This window comes from Diabrotica undecimpunctata, chromosome 1 (assembly GCF_040954645.1).
Source record: "Diabrotica undecimpunctata isolate CICGRU chromosome 1, icDiaUnde3, whole genome shotgun sequence".
NCBI lineage: Eukaryota > Metazoa > Arthropoda > Insecta > Coleoptera > Chrysomelidae > Diabrotica > Diabrotica undecimpunctata.
Window position 1 is genome coordinate 198,416,743 of NC_092803.1, and position 24,062 is coordinate 198,440,804.

At 33.3% G+C, this 24,062-nt stretch overlaps 1 protein-coding gene across 1 annotated transcript in view; it reads right to left on the minus strand.

The window, feature by feature from the left end:
- LOC140436978 (neural-cadherin-like) overlaps window positions 1–24,062 on the minus strand; it is an 89,528-nt gene that overhangs the window by 47,729 nt on the left and 17,737 nt on the right. The window contains exons 3-5 of the mRNA XM_072526174.1: window positions 23,035–23,251; window positions 20,835–21,854; window positions 17,095–17,286 (exon numbers count right to left, since the gene is read on the minus strand). Coding sequence (XP_072382275.1) covers window positions 17,095–17,286; window positions 20,835–21,854; window positions 23,035–23,251 — 1,429 coding nt within the window. The remainder of the gene's footprint in view (window positions 1–17,094; window positions 17,287–20,834; window positions 21,855–23,034; window positions 23,252–24,062) is intronic.

Sequence of the window (24,062 nt, forward strand, 5' to 3'; positions counted from 1 at the left end):
GCCAGAACTTCGACAGTTAAAGATCACACTAAAGAGTCCTGAGAAAAAGACAGAGGTGATATAGAAGAGACGTGGAGATCATACTGACAGGATCTATATAAGGACAACAAACACCTGGAATATAATCATTATAACTAAGGCAAAATATAAGAACCTTATATATTTAAAAGTAAAGTAGGACTGGCGATCTATAAACTAACTCAACGTGGCAGCTGGTCCAGATATGACAACAGAAATGCTTAAAGCTACTGAAGAAACCAGAATAAAGCTGCTTCACCTCATCTACAATCAAATATGGCATTACAGACAATGCTCCACTGACGAGACACAATCTACGATTACGACATATACAGAAAGCGTTCTTCATAAATTCCTACATTATTTACTATCTCTTAGCTTATGTGCCATTAAAATAATGCTACAAATCATCAACAAGAGACTAAAAGCTTTTCTTCAAATAGCTTTACAGAAGAGCAGGTCGGATTTTCCAAAGGTAGAAGTAGAAGAGAACACCTTTTGGATATGACACCATCAATCGAGAAATAAAATAATTTCAATATACATCTACTTTATATCTTATCTCCAAGGATTTGACGAAATTAAATGGCATCACTAATGGTGGAGACTACAAGCAATAGGCGTACCATGACGCCTAATTTCTTTTATAACTGAGTTATACAACCATACCACTGGAACAGTAAAAGAACTTAAAACACTTTCAAATTATTTTCACCAAGAATAGAAAGCCAAGATCGATCAGAGCCAAGACTTGATCGATCTCATTCAAATGGTTGAAGATATAGTCTGGAGTCAAATATGTAATCTGGTGCTAAACAAATCGAAGAGAAAAATCATAATAGTAGATATACAACACAATCATCATCCACATATAACCAAGATTGATCGGTTTGACATTGTTAATTCATACTTGTATCTGAGATTACTGATAGCTTACAGATGGACACTAGGAGAGGAGATAGAACGTAAATATAGTCTAGTAAAGATCGCTACAGTGAAGATGGCCAGAATATGAAAAAAACCCAAATTTTAAAACTCTACAAATGAGATTCGTCTACTACTCCCTATACTATTCGTCTCTACTATATTCCCAATAATAACATGCCAATGCGGATTTCCAAGACATGAAATCTTGGACACTGAGGCAATCGGAAAGAAGAGAGATTGATTCCACTGCAATGTTCTGCTAGAGAAGAGTGTTACGAATCCCATAGACCAATTAGACAACAAGCAATTCTCTTTTAGGGGAGCTGTAGGTAAGTAACAGACTCTCCAGCCAAATGCAACTACAACTAAATGTTATGGAATCCACCACAGACCGTGTGGAGAGGTTTATCATTTAGGAGGAAATCGAAGTCCTAAGATTAAAAGGAAGATACCCAATAAGATGGATTGACCAGATCAGAGGAATCTGTAAAACCAGAAATGGCAATCTATGGAGATTGATCATACTCAATATCCTGATGATAACCACATCCCACATGGCGGTTCAGGACTAAAAAGAGAGTGAGATGGAGAAAAAGAGGTGTTGCTGAATATTTCTGAGTCTTCATAGCTGTTTCTAGCGCCTTTAAGTCGGTAAGTTAGTTAGGTCATTCCCCTGGACTACATTTTTTACACACTGACCTCACCTACGTTATGAATTTTTTGTCTACAAGAATTTACAATTGTTTTCACTTACAAAATTGACTACCTTGGCATAGCGCAATGCTAGAATCTCCTACTCTGATATGGTGCTTATCAATATGAATTTTCCTGATATTGTTTTTTAGTAATCTTTATATTATGACGAACAACAAGGAGCCAAAGTTCTCCTCTTCGTTGCCCCCTCTCCGCCCTCTTTCATTGCACCGTTCATTCCAAATTCTTATGACGCTTGATTTGAACTTTCCCTTTTACTGTTTTGTTCACTAATAAATTAAAAATGCATCTAACCGTTTTACAAATTAATGAACGAGGCAAATTAATGCAGGAAGTAGGAGTAAACAAAACGTAGTTAATATTTTAAATTTATGTAGAACGAAGCGATTTAAACCAAATGCATTATTTTTTAAATATTACCGAAATTATCGTCCATATAAATAAATTTCTCAAAATTACGTACTTGAACATACCTTAAAAATTTCATATACAACATTTTTACATTATTTTCACTACAAAACAAATTATTGTAATAGGTACCTAAAGAAAACTTGTTATATAGTCCTGAAGCAAATATATCATTTTTACTTCAGATTGTGTAGCCAAAAGTAAAATTTTGTAATTAAAATAATCAAACTACATGTTCAGTGTCTACCTCTGGATGCTGTTGTGTTGACCAGAGATCATTATGGTAACTGGAAGACACCAATATAAAAGACTGTGTTTTGGTAAAAAAGAAGATCTATACATGAAGTTCCATTCCTGAAAAAAACTATAATTTGGTTTAGCTCAAAAATATTAGAATCGATACAAGCCTAGAAAATAATTCAGTATACTCTATGAAATTTTGTCTAAAGTAAATAAAGAGATTTATGAGGCCTGAGTACGAAATATCATGTTAAATAATAATAAAACCGGGGTAGATTTTGTAAATTTTTACTGATCCACACAGCAAATCTGAAATCAAAATGGTGCTAATTGCCAATGTAGCTCAAGTTACCGCTCTAGTATTAAAATAGCCAATAAAAACATAGAAAAAAGAAAACACTATATCTACATATTTACACACAATACCCTATTTTGCCAAAACACAGTCTATATCAGGGTAAATAATATATTTCTAAATATAGACAATATTTTTTATCGCTACAGAAACTGGCTGATACTTGACATCATGTATACTACAGCTCTAAGTTAAAAAATATCAAGGTTTTAACCTTTTTCAAATAAAAAACTCGATCTGCAAAATATGCCTCAAAAACCTTGCGATACTTTGTACACAAAACCATGCATCACTGAGAGTACTAATCTCTTAAGATTAAAAGATAGAAGATCATTATCTTTAAGTTGGAATTAAAAAGCAAACGTGTATGCTCTTGAATATAAAGAAGAAGACAGGAAACGAAAGATTCCAGCTTTAAATTTAATGAGAAATTGCGTTAAGTGTTTAAAGTTACTACACAGAGAGTGTAGAAAGCTGCACATAGCAAAAGCCAGTACCTTTTAATCCCAAAACTCGGAAGTGTTATTGAAAAGTTTAAGAGAAACGATAAATGGCACAGACAAATAAATGTAGACCTGAGATCCCAAAAAAAATTATATTCACAACTTGACATTAGATCGTACCAATGCGGAAAAAACTTCGAAAATAGAACAAAAATAAATTAAAAACATATGCAAAAACACTCAATGGATGTAAGGTTACAATATTCCAAGAAAATTATTTCAATTACAGTTCACTTTCTATTAAAGCAGGATATTATATTAAATGGTCCTTCGAGCCGGATACTGAATGATAAATCTACAATACCTACAAACGTATTAAATTCATCGTTACTTTAAGTACCAGTTTATTCTCTATTAAAAAGAAGAGTCTAGTGATCCTGTGGAAATCTTGCCAAATGGTATGTGTACTAAGTACCACAAAATTATTGACTTTTATAACCATATATATTATAAAGCCAGTTAGCATATTCATTTTGAAAAGGTGAAGCTGTAGCTGTCTGGCGATAAGTTACTTACTGAATAACATCCCTGTATTCCATGGATGGAGATAATTGTCGAACAGAAAAAAGTGCATTAAATAAACTAAAAGAATAAAACAAAACACACTTGTCAGTGGCCCGTTACGTGTACCGATCACATAAAACATGTATACGAATTGTTAGTGACTGCCGATTTTAAAAATTAGTTTACTATATACAACTAAAACTATATTTTACATCAAATTTATGAAGAAGTTTGCACAAGTTAGTTATTACTTTATTAGAAGATTAAAGTCCATGCGTCGCTACAACACGTCAGCGATTTTCTCTACTGAACGTTCAGCAATACGTCTTTAAAGAGTTGTTTAGCAATAAGAAAAATAAAAGAAAGCACACACAAATCACCAAAGCTCTAGTTAATTTTTGGTAGAAATGACAAAATAAATAACCAAAAGAACGAAAGTAAGGATAAAACTTTAGAAAACCTTAAAAATATGTCTTGACTTTCTAGATCTTCTTGCATTTATGAAACAATGACAAAGATGTACAATAAACTTATAGATATCCTTTTTTTTCGGCGTTTTAACATACTTCGGCTTGTCTAACTGCCTAATCCTTTTTGTAAGTCCCTTCATCCTATTTTCTTATTTCTGGTGGCGTTATTTGATGTTGTTTAAGCAATATATCTTTTTTTAGAGTACCTGTCCGTTCCGAACGTTGGCGATGATTCTGGCTGTGATGACTTTGTTGGTTGCTATACCGAATAGCTATGTTGAGGTCTTTCTATACCATGCTCTGAGGATAGCAAGCCAGGATATTCTTCTTCGTCCTGGGGCCCTTTTTCCTTCAATTTTACCTTGCAAAATGTATTTGCCTTGATTTCTCATTATATGTCCCAACTAGTGCAGCTTACGACCCTTCGCAATGTTGACCAAATCCGCAGTTGTGTTCATCCTCCGCAGTACTCCGACAAAGTCACCATGAAGACTTTGTCTGCCCATGGTATCTTCAGGATCTTTCTGTATAACCATAGCTCAAAAGCCTGAAGTTTTGATAGAGTTTCCGCCTTCAATGTCTGCGTTTCTACTCCATACAAAAGTACCGAGTACACGCTTTATATATAATCCAACTAATTCCTGAATTTATTATAAAAAAATAATTTCATATTACACTCAAAGATTTCAGCCCAAGTTTACATTAGAGTCAAATAGTTTTTAATGTGAGAAATATAGAATGAAGATTGTTTTCATTATTAATTTGTAACAAATATTGACCAGTTCTTAATAAGGCTAAAAATTAACGAAGTCCCATTAAGAGCATTACTCTCTATGTCCAAATCCATAGATATCATATTGCATTGTTTCATTTATCATTTTGGTATTTAGATATTTTCATGAATCTGTTTTGTTTTCATCGATTTAAAGATTTGTCACGTGAGCCACGTGACCTTTGGTGATACACTAAATTGATACCAACCTTGAAGTTTCAACGTCAGACGTCAAGATTTAGACATCAAAAATAAAATTTTTATCAGAAAGATGACCAGTACGAGCAGCCAATCATAGCTGAAGAAGTAGAAGGATTAATAGCATTACTCTCGATATCCAAATCCATAAATGGCATATTACATTATTTCTTTTTCTCAAATCATTTTGGTTTTTAGATATTTTTATTAACTTGTTTTGTTTTTCATCGATTTAAAGATTTGTGACGTTAGTCACGTGACCTAGAATGACAAACGTCAGACGTCAAAAGATAGGATTTTTATGCAACAGATGACCAGTACAAGTAGTCAATCGTAGCTGAAGAAATATTAGAATTATTTAAAAATCAGAGGATACTGAATGCTACCAAAATATCAGCTCATAAATAGTAAAGTCTCTTGTATCTATAGGACTTTTAGATGCTGAGTGATTAAAATAAAAATTTCTTAACAAGATTATTAAAGAAGTTTCCAAACCGCTTGAGTAAATTGAAGATGATGATATTCTTTTCCAAAATGCGGGAAAATGTCCAATATATAACAACCATCGACGTAAGTAATATTCTTAAGATAGCACTATTCGCTAAATATTTATATTGTATTCATAACTTAAATAAAAAGAAATAAAAATGTAATCCATTGAAATAATTGAAAAATTTTGATACTTAGGCCACGTGACAAGATTGATATATACAAATAACCACTTCGAAAGAAAACATTTTTAAGCAGGCAGGACATGCACAAAATAAATCCAAAAAGGAAAATAAAAACAAAAAAGGGCAGGTCGGGAGCAAGGAAGTGCAAAAAGTAATTTGGTTAAACGACCTTCAAAAACCGGATGGACGTTTTTTGGTTAATTTTGTAACAAAGTTAGTACGCCGCCCCATACACAGTTGTAAAAATGTCACAATGTCTAGAAATGCAGCAAGAGCTTTAGTTAACCCCCGGGGATAGAAAAATACATCTCCTGCGGCATTTCTTGACCAAAATCGTTAATGTTACATATGGCTAGAGCACACTTTACAATAAGTATTTCGATAGATCAGTACCAATCCTCGTTATTTCTGTTAAGACCAAAATAAAAACCAAATAGTTAATTTTCAAAAGAATTTACCATTACAAAATTACTTGACATATATCTAGATTTTAATTTTCTGTTATTAAATTAATTGCAAGTTTATTAGTAGTATCTACTTAGTAATAATTTGAGCAGGTGTGACAAAATTCACATTACGGTCACGTTACTAAGAACAGTTTTTTTAAATTTAAAATTTGAAACTTGAATTTAGCTATATCATCTAAAAGAGTTAGAGTGTCTAAATATCTATATCGCGAAACAAAACCGATGTCAAGTTTGGTACGAATATATAGAAACAGATATAACAAAGTGTGCTTGAAAAGTTATCCACCTGCAAAAAAAATCACTCAAAAATCACATCACAGGCTCAAAAAATCATATCAACAAAAATGTCACAATTCTCCGGCGTCTGTGAGCCAAAAATCCGGCTGGGAGGCGGCCAAAAAGTTGTCGATGAAGTAGCACCTGGCTTCAAAAACAAAATCAGCGCTCCTTGCTACTCCAAAACGTTGTAAAAGGGTAACTGAGTATGTGCACAACACAAACACAACTCAAGAACTTATTTCAGGTAATAATTAAGGTAATAGTAAATTATTATTTTGCAATAAAGTAAGCAAGCGTTTTATTTAACTCGTTTGTAAAATCGGTAAAGACAATCTTAAAATCTTACAAGAAATTTCATAAAATAAAATATTTTAAAAGTCATTGGTGGAGAAAATTAGACGAATATCAAAGCTGATCAATATGTTTATTTTTACTTTTAAACTAATTATAAAATTGATAGTTACTTGATAAGAATTCATGTTTAAGAATAAAATAAAATATAAAAACACAACCTTGTTTTTCTACAGAAAAACTTCTACAGAATATGGTCAATGACGTGCATCGCTCTCAAGTAAGCTTCATCGGAGGAGAAATTGAAACTGTAAAATGATTTTCTGATTCTAGTTTAAAATTTCTCTTCGGGCAAAGCTGTTGTATAGCGAAACATGTCAAATTGACTACTACATTTTGTGCAAAATAAAAAAGAATGTTGTGTTTTGATTAGTTATTTGTTTTCTAGGCTTTATATATTGGGATATAGATTAGAATCAGGTTATTTGGACCAATATAATGTCTATTGTATTAAATATGCCTCAATAAAATGTTGCTTTGAAAAAAAGATACAGTGTTTGTAAATTGTTGAAACTCTTTTTTGGATTTCTGTAAACAAATCCACTGTATGTTTATAAACTGTTATCAAAATCGGAAACAAACGCATAACTTTGAACAATGAATATTATTTTATTTAATATTTTACATGATTTATAGGAGGACCACACTTGGAAGATTCCTGATGATTAACTTGAATAAAAACTTTTTCCCCAAAAATATTTGGCACTTTTAATTATAAAATATTATATACTCATTATTTTTACGTAAGATTGTATAAACTTGTACGTAGGGCTTACATATTTACAATAAATTGATTAATAAGTCTTCACGTACCTTTTCCTAAGTTTTCTCTCTCTGGCGATATACAATATTTCATTGTGCTTGTTTATTTTTTTCATAACTTCTTTCATTGGTCATTCTATATGTCCAAAATGTTTTTAAAATAATTCGATATGTCCACATTTTAAAAACTTCCAATTTATTCAGGCCACGTTTATTAAGAGTCCATGACTCTGCACCATAGAACAGAACCAGAAAGACATAACACCGCAGAATTTGTACTTTGAATTTCGGGCTTAGATCTCTACTACATTGTATTTTTTCAAGTTTTTGAATGCACATTTTGCTTCGTCAATCCGTGTTCTTATTTCCAGAGATCAAAATGTACAACGTATTTCTTTGCATTAACTCAGTATTCTTAAGATTTCTTAACAGATCAAACTTCTCAATTGTTGCAACCTTATCCAAAATTCTTTGAAGATCAGTGTGAAGAATACCCCACATATGGGTACGCCATTAATTATTAATAAGCTTGGATGTATTCTGAGAATATGCATTACACAAGTATGGTGATAAAACACATCCCTGTTTAAAACTCAGTTTGACTTTAATTTTTTCCAGTTGCAATTTGTCTACCCGTTTTAGAGCTTTTTGTGTATAGGATCAGTTATTTATTGTTCTAGTATCCCTTGAGTCAATATTTTCATTTTTAAGAGTTTGTATTAACGATATATGTTGTACAGTGTCGAAGGTCTTGTTTTAGTCTAATAATCAAAAATACACTTCCTGATTTACGGTTAAATACCTCTCGTGGTCTTCTCAGGCGCCTATTCCTTTTCTTATTCTTTTAATAAAGGACTTTTGAGCGTAGGTATATAAAAGAAATGTTATTTTGTCCCCCTATAAAGTAAAGAGAATTTAATATTTTTCTCCAGAGTTCCTCTCAAAATAATTTCACTGGAATATAATAAGGACCTTCTAAGAATAAAAATCAAGCGGATTAAACTCCTGTTGTCTTCGTGGCCATTCAAAATCACTTCTGCAAATTCATATTTGATGAACTGTGTCATTTAGATGATTTCTTAAGAGCTAATGGGAAACGGAGTAGTGATTAATCATACAAAATATTATTTTTATTTCGCATGTTTGCAGTATTTTGCCGGAAGAAATAAATATTAATTTCAATTTAAATTTTTTTTGCCAAAACGCGTTTTTGGCATTGGCAGGACTATGGCCGTCGTGAACGATTTCTTAGAAGCAATTTTTGAACAGGAGTAAAGTAATAAGTCTAGAAGCTTTCTGTTTGTCGGAATTTTAATAATAACCCACTGACTTACTACTGTTGCTGCTGATAATTGACGTGAACTTCAGGGTTTTCGTCTGCTCGAACCAAAATTTCATCTTTTTTATTAGGTGTACCTAATTTGTTTCAGTCCACCACCCCTATTTTTAGGGCGAAATAATTCGGCTTCGCCTAAACGATGAGGTAAAGTTTTGTAAATTGGTGGTCTTGTCTGCATACAGCAATCAATAATATTTGGCTACTGAACGAACAAAAAAATGTTTTTTTACGTATACATATAAATACAAATCATATCCCACATTTTTTATTTGCAAAATGATTATAAAAGGGGATGTTAACCAAAAAAGTAATGATATAGGTCTCTTACATCTTCTATCTGACAGCCCAAAAAACATTTTTCATACATAAAGTCATCCTATCAGACTCAAAACTATTTAAATGCGTTTTTTACGAAAATCATTATAATTATCGTATTTAAGGTAACTAATATTATATTAAAATACCATTTACATCATATTTTTCAATCAAAATTACTAACAAGTATCATGGAAAAAAGTTTCGACTCAATTTCATCAGCAGGAATAATTTACGTGACGCTTTCTGTAAGAAGATGTATAATTATCAATAAAATAATATTCCCTGTCTAAAGTTAGGTATCTGTGACGATTTTGATAAGATTTTATAAATATGGAGTAAAAACATTAGCAGCAACAACATTAGTAACATTTATAATTCACTCTATATATAAAAATATAAATCAATCATTAAGCTTTGTATATATAAGAATATAAAGTCGTATATATTTAACAAATGTTCGTAATTGATAGATTAGTCTAAAATTTGGAATAAAAAGTTTTTGAAACGTAGAAAAATATTTTTTTAGTATTTTACGACGTAAATAAAACGCTTTGTTTTTCCATAAAATCTGATTCAGAAAGCTTTGTACATTGGTTACTTAAAATATTTAGTAAATATCAACTTTTAATCACATTAATTAATTCATTTTGTGCCAAAACAAGACCTTAACTTTACTTTGAGGTGTTCAAAATACATGTACTAGCTGATGGCAAGTTTTAACGCTTACGGAGAATGCTGAAGCAATTCTTCATCTTTGTTTCTGAGGATAGGCATCTTTTGCATCTTTAAGCATTAAAATTAACCCCATCTTCTCAAGGGCGATTGACTATCTTAAAACTTGTGTATCACTCTAGGTAATTGTAATGACTCGCTTGCTCAGTGGACGATCTGATATTTACCTTCAAAGGCTATATTTTTTTTAACCATTCGGATTTTTTTGAGTGCATTTTAATCCTAATGTTTGTATTTTTGTACATACTTTTGATTGCACTGTTTTCTCTTTTCTTGTTCTCTTTTTTTGTTTTATATACTTTTGTCATCGTTGTTAGAAACTTATGTCATTAAATGTTCTGGGTGAAATATAACTCTTTATCTTCGGTAGCTGTTATTCGCAGTTACTTTCTTCAAAAGTACCTCTAACACTATATTCTACTGATATTTTTTCCTCTTATAACGTAATTGATAAACATGATACCTTAAAAAAATACCCTAATAATATACCAAATACGAAAAACAAATCGATTATCTAGCTAATGTTTACACCTTTCCTCCCTTTGAACTACCTTCACGTGGTATTGTTCACTCAGATGAAGCCGATTTTACTTCAGAGTAAATTGGTAACTTCAGTTACATCCATTATCACAAACCAACACACAAATTCTCGTTTTTTGTGCTTAAATAGTTTAAAACAATAAACAATATAGTCCCCACGTTATTGCTGTTGATCGACTACAAGAAAATGGAGTATTCTCATTGACAAATATTAACAAAATGGTGACTAAACTGCCATCAAATATATTCACGACTCTGATAACTTATGCAACTTCAATTCATAATCTGCTAAAAGATTTTGTAAACTGTTTTGATATTTTCTGCCGATGGAGGGAGGAGAACAATCAGGCTCATTTTTGTTTTTAAAGATAGCGCTTAAATTCTGCGTACCGGCTCATAAATATCAGTAGGCAACACTGTATCAATATATAAAATTTGTTGTAATTTCTATATAGAAAATTCCAAAAGCTGAATCATTTCATATTGTAAACTAATAATTCAGTTGAGTTTAAATTTTTAATAGAAGGCATTTGAAAGATAAGTATTTTTGTAAACACTATAAATTCGTTTTTAGTTGCGCCATCTATATGTGAATACCAAGAGTTGTTGAAAGAGAATTGAAAAATGTATAATAAATACATTTTAGTCTATTTCTTGCACGTTTCATGATGAATTCTTTTTAATTCTGGCAGCTCTTGTAGTCCTAGTTTAGTTAGAAAGAGATCTAATTAATAAGGTCTAATTTAAAGCATATTTTTGTCTACTTTTTTGTTTTTAACCTTTTTTTCATCATGCTACTGGCTTCTATTAGTTTCAATTTGGTGTATACTGGCTTTTTTATTCAATACATAGATTATCTTATATTATTACTCTCTTCTTTTTGTAGATATATCAATAGGCATAGTATACATCTTTGCCTGACACCTTTTTATTAATTTGTGCAACTAAATATACGTTGTTTGGAAACTTTTTTTGTTGTGATGTTTCTATATTATATAAATATATACTATATTTCCATATTGAAAATCGTTATTAAATCTACAACAAGAACGATTCGCGATATGGAAATCGGAACGTCAAAAAAAACGCATTTTTAGTTGAAGTTGTAGTTTATTCTCATTAAATAAAGTTCATAATTGTATTATATCGTTGAGACTGAATTGTTAACAATTAAGTTATCTACTTGGCCTCAATTTACTGTTACTGTTATTCGTACATATTTGGAATCAATTTCTAATTTTTGGAGTCACCCTATGAGCGGTATATGTTTTAAGTTGTCTAATGCCTTTTTGTAGTTCATAAATGCTATCAATACGTCTTCTGTTTGATCCTAGTCTTTTTGAGTTAGTAATCCTTGGATGTATAGTGCCTCTCTATTTCTTAATAAATCTTTAAGCCTTTATTTTTATTTGCTGATGTTTTTAATTACACATTACATTGTTAATTTTGATTCTTCTTCTTCTTCTCGTAGCACTACAACCCGGGGTGAGTTTTGGCTGACTGTACAACTTGCTTCCATCTTGAACTTCTTCTTCTTCTTCAAGTGCCATCTCCGCGGCAGAAGTCGACAATCATCATAGCTATTCGGACTCATGAGACGGCTGCTCTAAAAAGTTCATTTGATGTACATCCGTACCACTCTCTCACGTTGCGCAGCCATGGCATTCTACGCCTCCCTATGCTTCTCTTTCCTTGGATCTTTCCCTGCATAATCAGTTGGAGCAAGGTGTATTTCTCTCCACGTGTAATTTGTATTCTCTCTCCATCTTGAACGGTCGTCCATAATAGTTGGGTCAGTGGGTAGCCCCATTGTTTTTAGATCTGACCATATATTGTCTCTTCATAGCATTCGTGGACGTCCTAAGGGACCTCTTCCTGTGGGGGCTTCCTCCCATATTAACTTGGTAAGGCGGTTATTAGGGAGTCTATGGACATGGCCAGCCCATCTTAGGCGTTGGAATTTAATCTCTTGGACTATATCGCTCGCTCTATACATCTGCTTGACCTCAGCAGTTGTTCTCATTCGAGATTGATTGCTATTAATGTCGTGGTAAGGCCCAAAGATGTTGATTAGTGGCTTTTAAAATGTCTAGCATTCAAAGTATAGACCTTAATATTGGTTTTTGTAGTACTCAGAACCGAATTGGATAGTAGACGATTTTGTCAATATTTAGAGACACCCATTTACAAAATATGTTTCATAAAAGAAGTGAATGTTTTGTTTAAGAAGTTGACTAATTGTTTGCTTGATTGAATTTTGGTATAGTCGTATACATTTTTCGTTTATTTGTTCAAATAACATGGCACTGTTAAATATTGAGATAAGTTCATGTGTGGATGTGTAGTAGTTATGAATATTAATATTCCTTCATGATCCTTATTGCTCTGTGTTGCTAGTATGAAACTCCCATGGTATATATCTGCCTTTGTGCCTTTTTCACTCAGGTTTCCTTAGGTCATTCGCTTTTTTACATTGTCGGTATAGGTTATATGACTTAAATAAGTTAACATTACATTGACTCCGTGCACTATCAAACTCATTAAGAACTATTTTTTATTTATTTAGCGTATGACTAAGACTTGCCACAGTTTGTTCTTATTCTGTTCAGTGTGGCCCAGATTCGTCTTGGTTCGTCGAAACTCTCTGACTTGCTTGTAATGAATGACATATTCCGGGTGGTAGACGGTGCATTCTTCTCCCATTCTTCTTTCCAACAGTCGATTATATTGAAGTTCTTTTTAATTAGAATTCTTGCAGAGTCTTGAAGATTGTTTCTTAAGCGAAGCCTACTTATGTCTCTGCCGGTTATACCAACCTAAGAGCACAGGATCGGCGTTAATTTTTCCAACCTAATTTTTTTTCGCCGACAAGGACATTCAATATTTCGTATTCTAAGTTTTGCAGGCGTCTTTCTAAGATGTTCTTTAAAGCTTAGCATTCTAATGGGTATCACAACTAGATACTTTGGGTATTTAGTATGGCTGAGGAGTCTGTCTCAAGAACTAATCTGTATGTCTTACTAAATAGATATTTAAAGACTCTCTCCTCCAAGACCACGTTCGTCTATTTAATATTTAATTATCCAGGTTTGAGAGACAGCACTGAATATTTGTGAGACAAAAGATTCATATAAGATTAATCTTAGTATATTTTTTATTCACATTTTTTTTATTTGTTATAAATGTAAAATAAAGTAAATTTAGCTTGCTGAATCAGATCGCAAAACAAGATGCCTTGAGTGGTGCTGGTGTAAAGGGTACTATTAAAAAAATAAGTTTCAACACAAAGTACAATAAAGTACTGGTACATATGTTTTATGCAAGGTGTGCCGTATAAACAAACTCATTGAATAAAAGTTACAGTATAGTGCAGTCGATCGTTAAATAGATCGACTAGAGCAACTTAAAGTAAGGTGCGCTGAAAAATGATGAAGAAAGAAGCAGCTAACGGAAGTGGCTCGAAAAATGGAAAGACGACTTTCAAGGCGTTAGGATAACTGAAAGTTCTTCATACAGATAAACTCTTATACAGTAAATCCGTCGAAATTATTGTCTTGACTTGTTAAAAACACAGTAAATTAATTTTTGATTTCAATATGCCTTATCTTTTTTTTTTTTCTCGGACAGCATTATTTATTTATTTATTTATTGTCTCACAATTCAACTTTTGTATGATATACTTAATTGTTTATGTTTACTTAACTTTATAATTGGTATTAATTTTATAAGGATGTTTTTTATTTTTGACTTTTGGGCATAATAGGAGCTTGCTCCTCTGCCTTTATTTGTAATATAATAATAATAATAATAAAATAATAATAATAAAATAATAATAATCTTTACTGGATAATTTTGTTTAATTGTTATATAGTAATATAAAATACAATAAATATTACTAATTTGGAATTTTAATATTGGACAATAAGAATAAAAAAATATTTGCCAAGAAATAAGTGTAAATATTTACGGTACTCTGATTGTTGACAATATCAACTATCTCAAAAGTATTCAGACCGAGATTTGCTACGTTAGCAAATAGCGAGAAACAATTTTTCGTTAATATATAGAGAGAAAAATAAATCCGCATTTTATCCATATACCTACTATATCAGATATATTTTCTAGTGTTTCTAGTTTTTTTTTCTCAAAAAACTAAAACTAAATCGGCCATCCCGTTTTCTGTATTTATGAAGTTTTGTTAGCAATAATCCTTGGCCGAAAATACTGATAAATTAACATATTTTTAATTTTACTTTTATTTCGATTTAATTAATTAGGCTGTCTATAAAAAACAATAGTTTAGAGCGTAAAGGAGAGTACGCATTGCCACCTGGAACGTACGCAGCTTATTCATGTCTGGGAAACTAGCAAACACTGAAGCCGAGATGAGAAGAATAAAAATAGACAATATTGGTCAGGAAAAACCGACCCAGAACGTCAATATGGAACGGCTATATTAGTATCAGTCAGTCATAGACTTCATCCCTCTATATCATAGAGTATCAATGCTGAAATTAAGAACAACCCTTAAAAACTTAAATGTGATTCAGGCCTATGCTCCTAAGTGACAAATCAGAGGAAAAAATTAAAAACTTTTACACCAATATAGATGAAATATTGCGACTGACAAAAAAACGAGATACCGATGATTAAGGGTGACTTTAATCCCAAAATTGGTCGTGGTGGTGAAGGAGACAACATAGAAGCATACGGTCTCGCTACCAGAAAAAATAGGGAGATAGACTGGTACAATTCTGCGTATAGAACAACCTGTTAGCAGCCAACACCTTCTTCAAACAACATCCTAGACGGCTATACACTTGGAAATCACCTTCAGACAGAAAAGATAAAATTGTTTGAAATCAAATTGACGTCATTTTGCTAGATAACAACTACAAGAAGTACATAAAATCTACTAAAACATATCCTAGTGCTGACATTTATAGTGATCTCCATCCAGTTATAATGGATTTTAGACTAAAAGGGTTTCTTTTTAAGAAAGTTTTAAAAGGGTTTTTTTTTAGTTTCTTTTAGACTAAAAAGGATTTTAGACTAGAAAAAAAGAAAAAGTGACAAGAAAATTAGACATCTCACTACTAAAGAACCCTGAAAAGAAACATAAAATAAGTATCCAGGTTATGAACGAACTCATGGACGTAAGACGACAACATAGAACAAACCCAATAGCATACAAACGAGTCAATAAAATCATTACAAAAAAGTGCAGAGAAGCTAAAGAAAACTGAATGTCAACCAAATGCCTAGAAATTGAGCAACTTCAGGAAAGATACGATATCTTTAATGTTCATAAAAAAGTAAAAGAAATGACAAGTAGACACAGAAAGAGACAAGAAACAGTATTAAAAAATAATAATAACGAGATCATTATAGGTACAGAAGACAGACTGGAGAGATGGAAAGAATGCATTCAGACAGTTTTTGATGATGATAGACAATATCAATGTCGAAATACTTAAATTAACTGTAGACAACGAAAGTAAAAGCCTCTACTTATAGTGCTGTGTACCTATAGTGCGTTGGCAAATTATCTTAAGGTCAGACGTCTGTCTTTTGCGGCATGCAAAATATCGCCAGTGTTATTTATGCCCCTGTCCAGTTCTTTATGCTCCGTAGCCACGACATCTGTTTGCGACCTACTTCTCTCACGCCTTCAATCTTTCCCTGGATGATTAGTTGAGGGATTGCGTATATTTATCCTCAGAATATGGCCGAGGTATCCAATTTTTCGTACCTTGATCAAATTGAGTAGTTCTCTCTCAGTATTTGTCTTTCTTAAGACTTCCTCGTTGCTCACCCTATCTGTCCATAGTATGCAGAACATTCTTCGTAACGTCCACGTTTCGAAGGCCTCCAACTTATTAATGACAGGTACTCTTAACGTCCATGTTTACATGCCGTATAACAATATGGACCATACATAGCATTTAACCATCCTGTAGCGGAGATTGAAGGAAAGATTGCGCTTACATAGTAGCCGTTTAAATTTGGAGTTAATGTATCAAATACACAATGCATACACTGTGTGTTCGATCACTTTTGGTTTTAACGGGTAGTACCAGATGTTTATTTTTCGATGTGTAAATAACACACTTAAATTATTGTTCTTTTTTATACAATGTACATTAAATTATTAAACATTATTATTATTATTATATAAGTAAACATATTATCCCGAAAAAATGTATTATTGTGCTAATTATTGTATAATTCTTTGTTGCCTCTTTATATATTTTGGAAGAAGTCAAGACAACAATCAATAATAAAACAAATTTTAAAATATTGTGTCTACTATATGTAGAATTTCTGTTTTCCTAACATAAAAAAGAATCTTCCTACTTAAGAGCACATTCCACTTTTATTTCCACTCGTACCTAATCCGCTAATTTCCATGGAGATCCATCCTCAGAATAACCTGAAACGTCAATGATCCAACCCACTCACTCACCCATGCATACATTTTAGCTGTCCTAACGCGTTTCGCGATGATTTGCCTAGTACTTACGTCCAAGGGCTTCTTGAGCACTATCCAACCTGACTCCGGCTGAATTTCGAAATACTCTAGGTCGGCAGCGTTGGAACCGGCGTTTAAGGTGTAGACTATGGCGCCGTTGTTGTCGGCGTCTTCGTCTGAGGCAGAAACTCGGAGGATGTTGGTGCCTATGCTGGCGTCTTGTTTGACGTTTTCGACGTATTTCTAAAAATCAAAAATACAGTTAGTATAAGCGATTGTTACAAAATAATATATATCAATAACATTTAAATCAGTGAACTCAAACTGCTGTTGCATTAAGATTGATGATAATACTTTTTAAAGAAATTCTTAATGTTTTAGGAGATATGCTAGTCAAAGAAATTGTATTGAAAGTGTTTGTTAAGTCCCGTGTTTAATACAAAATCAAATAGTGTTACCAAGGTCATCACTAGGAGCACACGGAGTCAAACCACAAATTTCCATCGGTCTAGTACTGTTTTCTTTCCACTTAGTACCATTTTTTCATATTAAGTTTAAGCTTTCAAATCTCGTTAACAGATTTTAAAAAGTTGAACCACCGTTTAAGATTAAGACTGAAATTTGAGCATTCAGATCAAGTTAATCTCTCGTTCACAGTTTGCTCATGCGTAGTATTATTGCAACTTGACATAATTTATAAGTCCTATGGTATTTATTTATCTGCAAAGACGAAGAATTTTTGAAATTAGTTTAGAATTTGTTAAAACCACATTAACCGCGTGGGTATATGAAACCTGAAGGAGAAAAAAATATAAAGAGCATTTTCTTCTCGCTTTTGGAAACATTTGTAACTCTTAGTCATATCAGTCAAATATCATGTCACATTTGTAACGATTTATCATCAGCTAAATGGTACAGTTCCTGTCATATAAAACTGGTACACTTTTTTTTCCAATGTAAACCTGTGTTCAGACTTGGTTCGTGAATTAATTCCTTGTTGCCATCACAGATAACGGAATTGCACTAAATTTGAATAAAAAAAGAACGTTCAAAAATGTTTAAAGCTTTTATATAGGTATTATTATTATCATTAGCAACAAAAAACCGTATCTAATAAATTTAATAACCAGAGAGAGGGTTGCGTTAATGCCCAAAATGTTTAAAGGATCTTTAAACGTAGGATATTGACACAGGGAACATTGGAATGCATCTACTGTAATGTTATAATGTATCTGTCGCACAGCCCTCCTTTTAGCTGATTTGATACAATATTTCGTTGAACTGGCAACGTTGCCCCAGAAATTTGAAAGACATATGTGACAAGATCAACTTAGCATTGCCAACACAGCTGAAGCAGCTCTAAAAGCGTAGCATGAACTACATCCAAACGATGAATGAGAATTATATTTGATGTGATCTTCTGAACCTTGGTCAACAGAACTTGAGACGAACCTACTTTATGAGTTACACTTAATATTTTCGGCAGGAGCTATATGTGCTTTCTGTGGTTTTCCGGGTTTGACTCCGCGTTGAATAATTTTGGTTTTGATAAAAACCATTAGTTTGATGACGTTCCGGCATGGTCCCACTTGCCAGCGTCAAGTCAAGTAGAAACGCTTTTTGCTGGTGCGTGAAGAAAGCTGACTCTCCTGGTCGATGCGGTACCTTATACAGACGATAAAGGCGCGTTTTTCTTGGCAAAGCTTCTTGTGATTGGTCCTGTCCGTGTGTAGATAGGAGGGGTGCTACTCGTCGGTCTTATGGTCTGATGTATTTTTAACTTTTTCTTGAATACCATTTTCCATGTTGCTTGAGATTGCTAGTCCTTGTAGACACTTTGTCTTAGGACTGGCTCTGTATTTAGCAGCTCAAAACATGCACATGCAGATAGCACTGATTATGGTATATTAATTCCGAAAACGTTCTGTGATGTAGCTCGATAAGGTGTTTTAATATATACCTTTTATAAAGGAATTTTTAAATAAATTAAAAAAAAAAATTAAATACCTATTTATGTACTTATTAAGAAACGTTAACAATTCTAGGTGAGAACGTCTATGAAATAGATCGGCGTTCAACGTGTTAAAACGAAATTAATACTTTGTTACATGTTTGCCACATAATGTAAGGCAGTTGATGTCGCAGGAAAAAATTTATGTCCAACTGAAAAATTTAATAATAGAGAAAATTTTATTTGCATCTAAAATAGCAACAATATGTGCAAAACGTGAAAGATACAGTCAATCCATCTGGCTTATCGTATGCATTTAATCAACGTAACGGTAACATTCCGCTCCAACGCCTGAGCAAATCCATCGACAAGCACAATATCCACTGGAATATCGTGTTCGTCCTTAATGCTTATCTGCATGTTAAACTGTAATCGAGTCATTTTCCATCCAACGGTAAAACAAAATCTATTCATTTACTTGTTTCGAAAACATTTAACAAAGAGGATACAAAAATGTATAGGCGTATACGAAAATAGTTGACAGGTTTCAAAAGTTTGACCGTTTATTTAATAAATAAAATATTGAAAATATTGTCATTCTGTATTAACAAACTTTAGCTAATAAATTAGATTTAGGTGTAAATTTATACTACCAAAAGGAGGGTTCAAATTTTTAACTTTGAATAACTAAATTAGTCTGTTTGCGAGTTTTTTAATTAATTAGGCCAGTACTTAAGTGTTTTATGGGAAAAAATTAACAATATTGAAATCGTGGTATCAAAATATCATATTTATTATATTATGTAAACGATATCATCTTTTAAGACGATTATATACTTCGACATAACCAGACAATAAATGAAGAAGTCAGATGTATTACATACTGGTAAAAACCGATAGAAAACTCTAAAGATGTTAAGATTTATCCAAGACAAGTCGGTAATAGCGATGAAGTGATCACCAGTTGCGTTAGCTTAAGTCCACATGATTCTGAGTAAAATGCTCTCGCATTAACTGACGGTATGCGGTACAATGACAAAAAAACTGTATGAGCTTAAGTTAAACAACGCCATATAAGTTAAACAACGACAATACATACAATCAGTAGAGTGGCGTAACAGCATCTAAACAAAAGCAAAATGTGAGGCTACGAAAGACATCAAAACTTTCATCTCACAATTAATTACCGAAAGGAAACACGTCATAGGCATATTCCTGGACATTCAGAAGGCATTCGATCAGGTCTGGCACACAGACCTGGTCGAAAAACTCCCCCTTGCTGAACTGCCCACTCCTTTCGTTAAATAAATAAGTTCCTATCTCTCCAATCGGACGATCAAGATCAAAGTTGGCGACATTTTTATCCACACCCTCTACTCGACAAGCTAGAGTACCCCAGGGCTCAATTCTTGCTCCAATATTATACACAGTCTACAATAGTGACATCCTCCGCCCTCAGAATAGATCGGAAACCCTTCTTCTGTATGCTACACTGCTTTCCTCACGTCAGGACCACATAGAGAGCGTGAACAATTATCTGTATTAGAAAGAGAGCAAAACTATCTAGATCGTGTTCTTAGGTGGTGCAATAAATGGAGAGTGACTAGAAACGCCTCCAAAACACAACTTATATTATTCAAATCTTCCAATTGTCGTGATGTTCATGGCCGACTAACCTTGTTAGGAGAAGACCTTATTCTCAGAAACTCAGTTTCGTGTTTGGGAGTTCATTTTAGCAGGACTCTCAACTGGAAAACCGACATTCAAAACACCCTAACATACATCGTTTTTTAATATTTTGCAAACTACATAAATCTTAAAACATATAATTGTTACTTACTTGTCTGTCAAACAGAGGCGGATTATCGTTAACATCGGTTATTTCTACTGTGAATGAACAAACGCCTTCTAAAGATGGCTCCCCTTGATCAGTTGCTTTTACAGTCACAGAAACAAACTTTCCATCGTCGCCCTCTCGATCGAAAACTTTATTAGTCGATACTTCACCCGTTTCTTCATCAACAGTAAATTTGGTGCCCTTTTGATTCGGTTGCTGGACTATGGAATATTTAACTTGTCCATTTACACCCTTATCTTCGTCGGTGGCGTGGACTTTAATGACAGGAGATCCGTTCGGTGCACCTTCTTCGACTTTGGGGTAGTAAGTACCGCAATCTTTAAAGATAGGTTTATTGTCGTTGACATCAGTAATGAAGACAACAACGACAGCTGTACTGGTATGAATAGTTGTATCTCCGTTTGGACAACAAGCTCCGTCGTCCATGGCTGTTACGTTCAGTTCATACTTATCCCTATCCAAAGAAATAGCTTTATTGTGAAGACGGATTACGCCAGTAATTTCTTCAATTACGAACTGTCCTGAGCTTGTACCTCCACCAACAAAACCGAACCTAACGTTATCACCGTCTTTATCCGAAGCGACTACAGTAGTGACTAACGTATTCGGTCCCGCGTTCTCGTCAACGTTCGGAGTATATACTTGCTGTGAAAATTTCGGCTCTTCATCGTTTTTATTTTTTGTATAAACTCGAACAGTAGCTGTTCCGGTTTTTGCTGGCTCACCTTTATCTTTAGCGGTGACGACAAATTCGTAATAGGCGTTGTTGTTATCGGCGTCTAGCTGTTTGTTATTCGAGATTATACCAGTCGGATCAACACTAAAGTGGTCGTCTGATACTAAGTACTCTATTTCGGCGTTGGTTCCACTGTCTGAATCCATAGCCTTTACTTTGAGGATGCTTGTTCCAGGAGGAAGATCTTCATCGACGTTGTGGGCTTGATAATCGGGTAGTTCGAATTTGGGGGCATTGTCGTTTACGTCTGTGACTCGGATGGTCAGCTATGGACAAAAAAAATAAATTATAACATTTATTTTATACATTATAACTAATAAAAATTTATGAATCCTTTAAAATAAAAGTATTGTATGTCCCGAAAAAAAAAGTACTAAAGATTGAAGAGTTCTGAAAACTTAAAAACTCGGTCAAACGGAGATTTGAAGTAGTTTTAAACGGCGATCAAATTTATACATTACATTTACTGGTCAAAGAAAAATATTTAGAAGTGTGGAAAGTTATACAAACATTCTCTAACATTACTATAAATGATCACAAATGATCACAACTTCGAAGTGGTTAAAGAATTAAACTATCTAGGAGCAACAATCACAAATGACAACCAATTAGAGCGAGAAGTTGAAACGAGAATAATGGCAGTAAACAGATCTTTCTTTGCAATGAAAGAGTCTCTATTCGGAAAAGAAAATCTAGTCAGATATATAAAGGCCAATAGACTCATATGGGCAGGGCATGAGATACGCAGTAACAACAATCGCCTTATAAATAATGTGTTCTGAGAAAGGCCAGAGGGAAGAAGGTCTTTCAAAGAAGATCTAGAGAAAATGGGAGTGCGACAATGGGAATTACTGGCACAGGACCGACAAACATGGAAGGCGATAGTAAACGCGGCAAAGACTCACGAAGAGTTGTAGCGCCATTGATGATAATGATAATTATGATGAAAGTTCTACAAAGCCAAAAGCTTTCACATACAGAGAGCATTCAGTTATTCCGAATTCTTAGTTTCGTTTTTTTAAGGTTCACATATGACGGTCAAATTTACACATTATATTTACTTGGCATAAAGAAAAAAGTGTAGAGTTGTAGACAACCTTGTTTTTTTGGAAGGTTCACATGTTACAGTCAAATTCACACAGGCCTCGAAAGCTACAGTACTTTGGGCACAGTATGCAGAATAAATCCAAATTTGCTCTCCTACAAGAAATTCTGCAAAGAAAACTATTTGGGTGTCGAGGTCAAGGAAGAAGAAGATTCTGGTTAAAGAACCTTAGAACCTAGTTCAACACAACATCCGCGCAGCTTTTCTGCGCTACAGACAATACTTCAAGAAAAAATAGAAATCTAAAACTAAATGTGCAATAATGTTAACTGTAAATATATTTTCTATTTATTTGTAATGATAACAATGAAACTATCATATAATTTAAAATGCACAATTACCTCCACAGATGTAGAAAATCCTCCCGAGTCTTCAGTAGCAGTTACTACTAATGAGTACACATGTGGCTGTCTCAAATCTTCAAAATCTAGTTCTTTAGCTAACTTCACGATGCCTGAGGTGGGACCAATGTTAAAAGTTCCAGCGCCTTGTCCTTGAGCTTTGAGAGTGTAGCGTATTTCTCGGTCAGCGAATGATTTTGCTTTTACCGATATTATGCTACAAAAACAACGCAATGTTAGTAAATAACAATATGGTATATGAACTAAACTACAAAAAAAAAACTTTAAAAAATGATAATCAAAAAACACACAAAAAATATATATGGGACATGCGAGGACCTTATATCTGGTAATGCATGACACCACTTATCTTAATTTATTACTTCACTATTATTAATTTTTATTATACATAATTAGAAAGAGACGATCCATAGGGGACCTACACTTTTACTTGATAAAGATATATTTTTACAGGGGGCTACTTAGTACCTCGATTGATGAGCAACAAGGTCGTGTACCTACAGATGCGGATTCGGTGGTCAGACCCACCAAGCGACCAGTTGTTCAGGAAAGTCCAAATATGTATATCGTTTCTCTAGACTTTAGTTTCTCTAGATTTTAAATAGTTCTTAGTTATCTTAGTTTTTACAACAATGTCCCTAATATATACTGGTTTAACCTCGTTCTCAAGTAAATATTTGATACCCTATCCCAGTGGCGTAACTCTTCTCGCCCGCCCCCAGTATGTTCAATTTTTTCACATGCGAAAAATCATGTCATTTTTCGCTGTATTACTAACTACCATTCTACCACAATTTAATAATTATTTCCCATTCTTCAACCCTTCCTACTCACATTTTAACCAGACTCCATTAGAAATACAGACAGTTGTAAGATAGCAAACAAAAAAGACTCTCTCTTGTCTGTTCACTATCGTCGAGAACAGTCGTTCTCTGGCCTTTTTACACTTATTACTGTCAAGCAAAAAATGAACATTGTGTCCAAAAATGGTACACACAGTTTCTAAG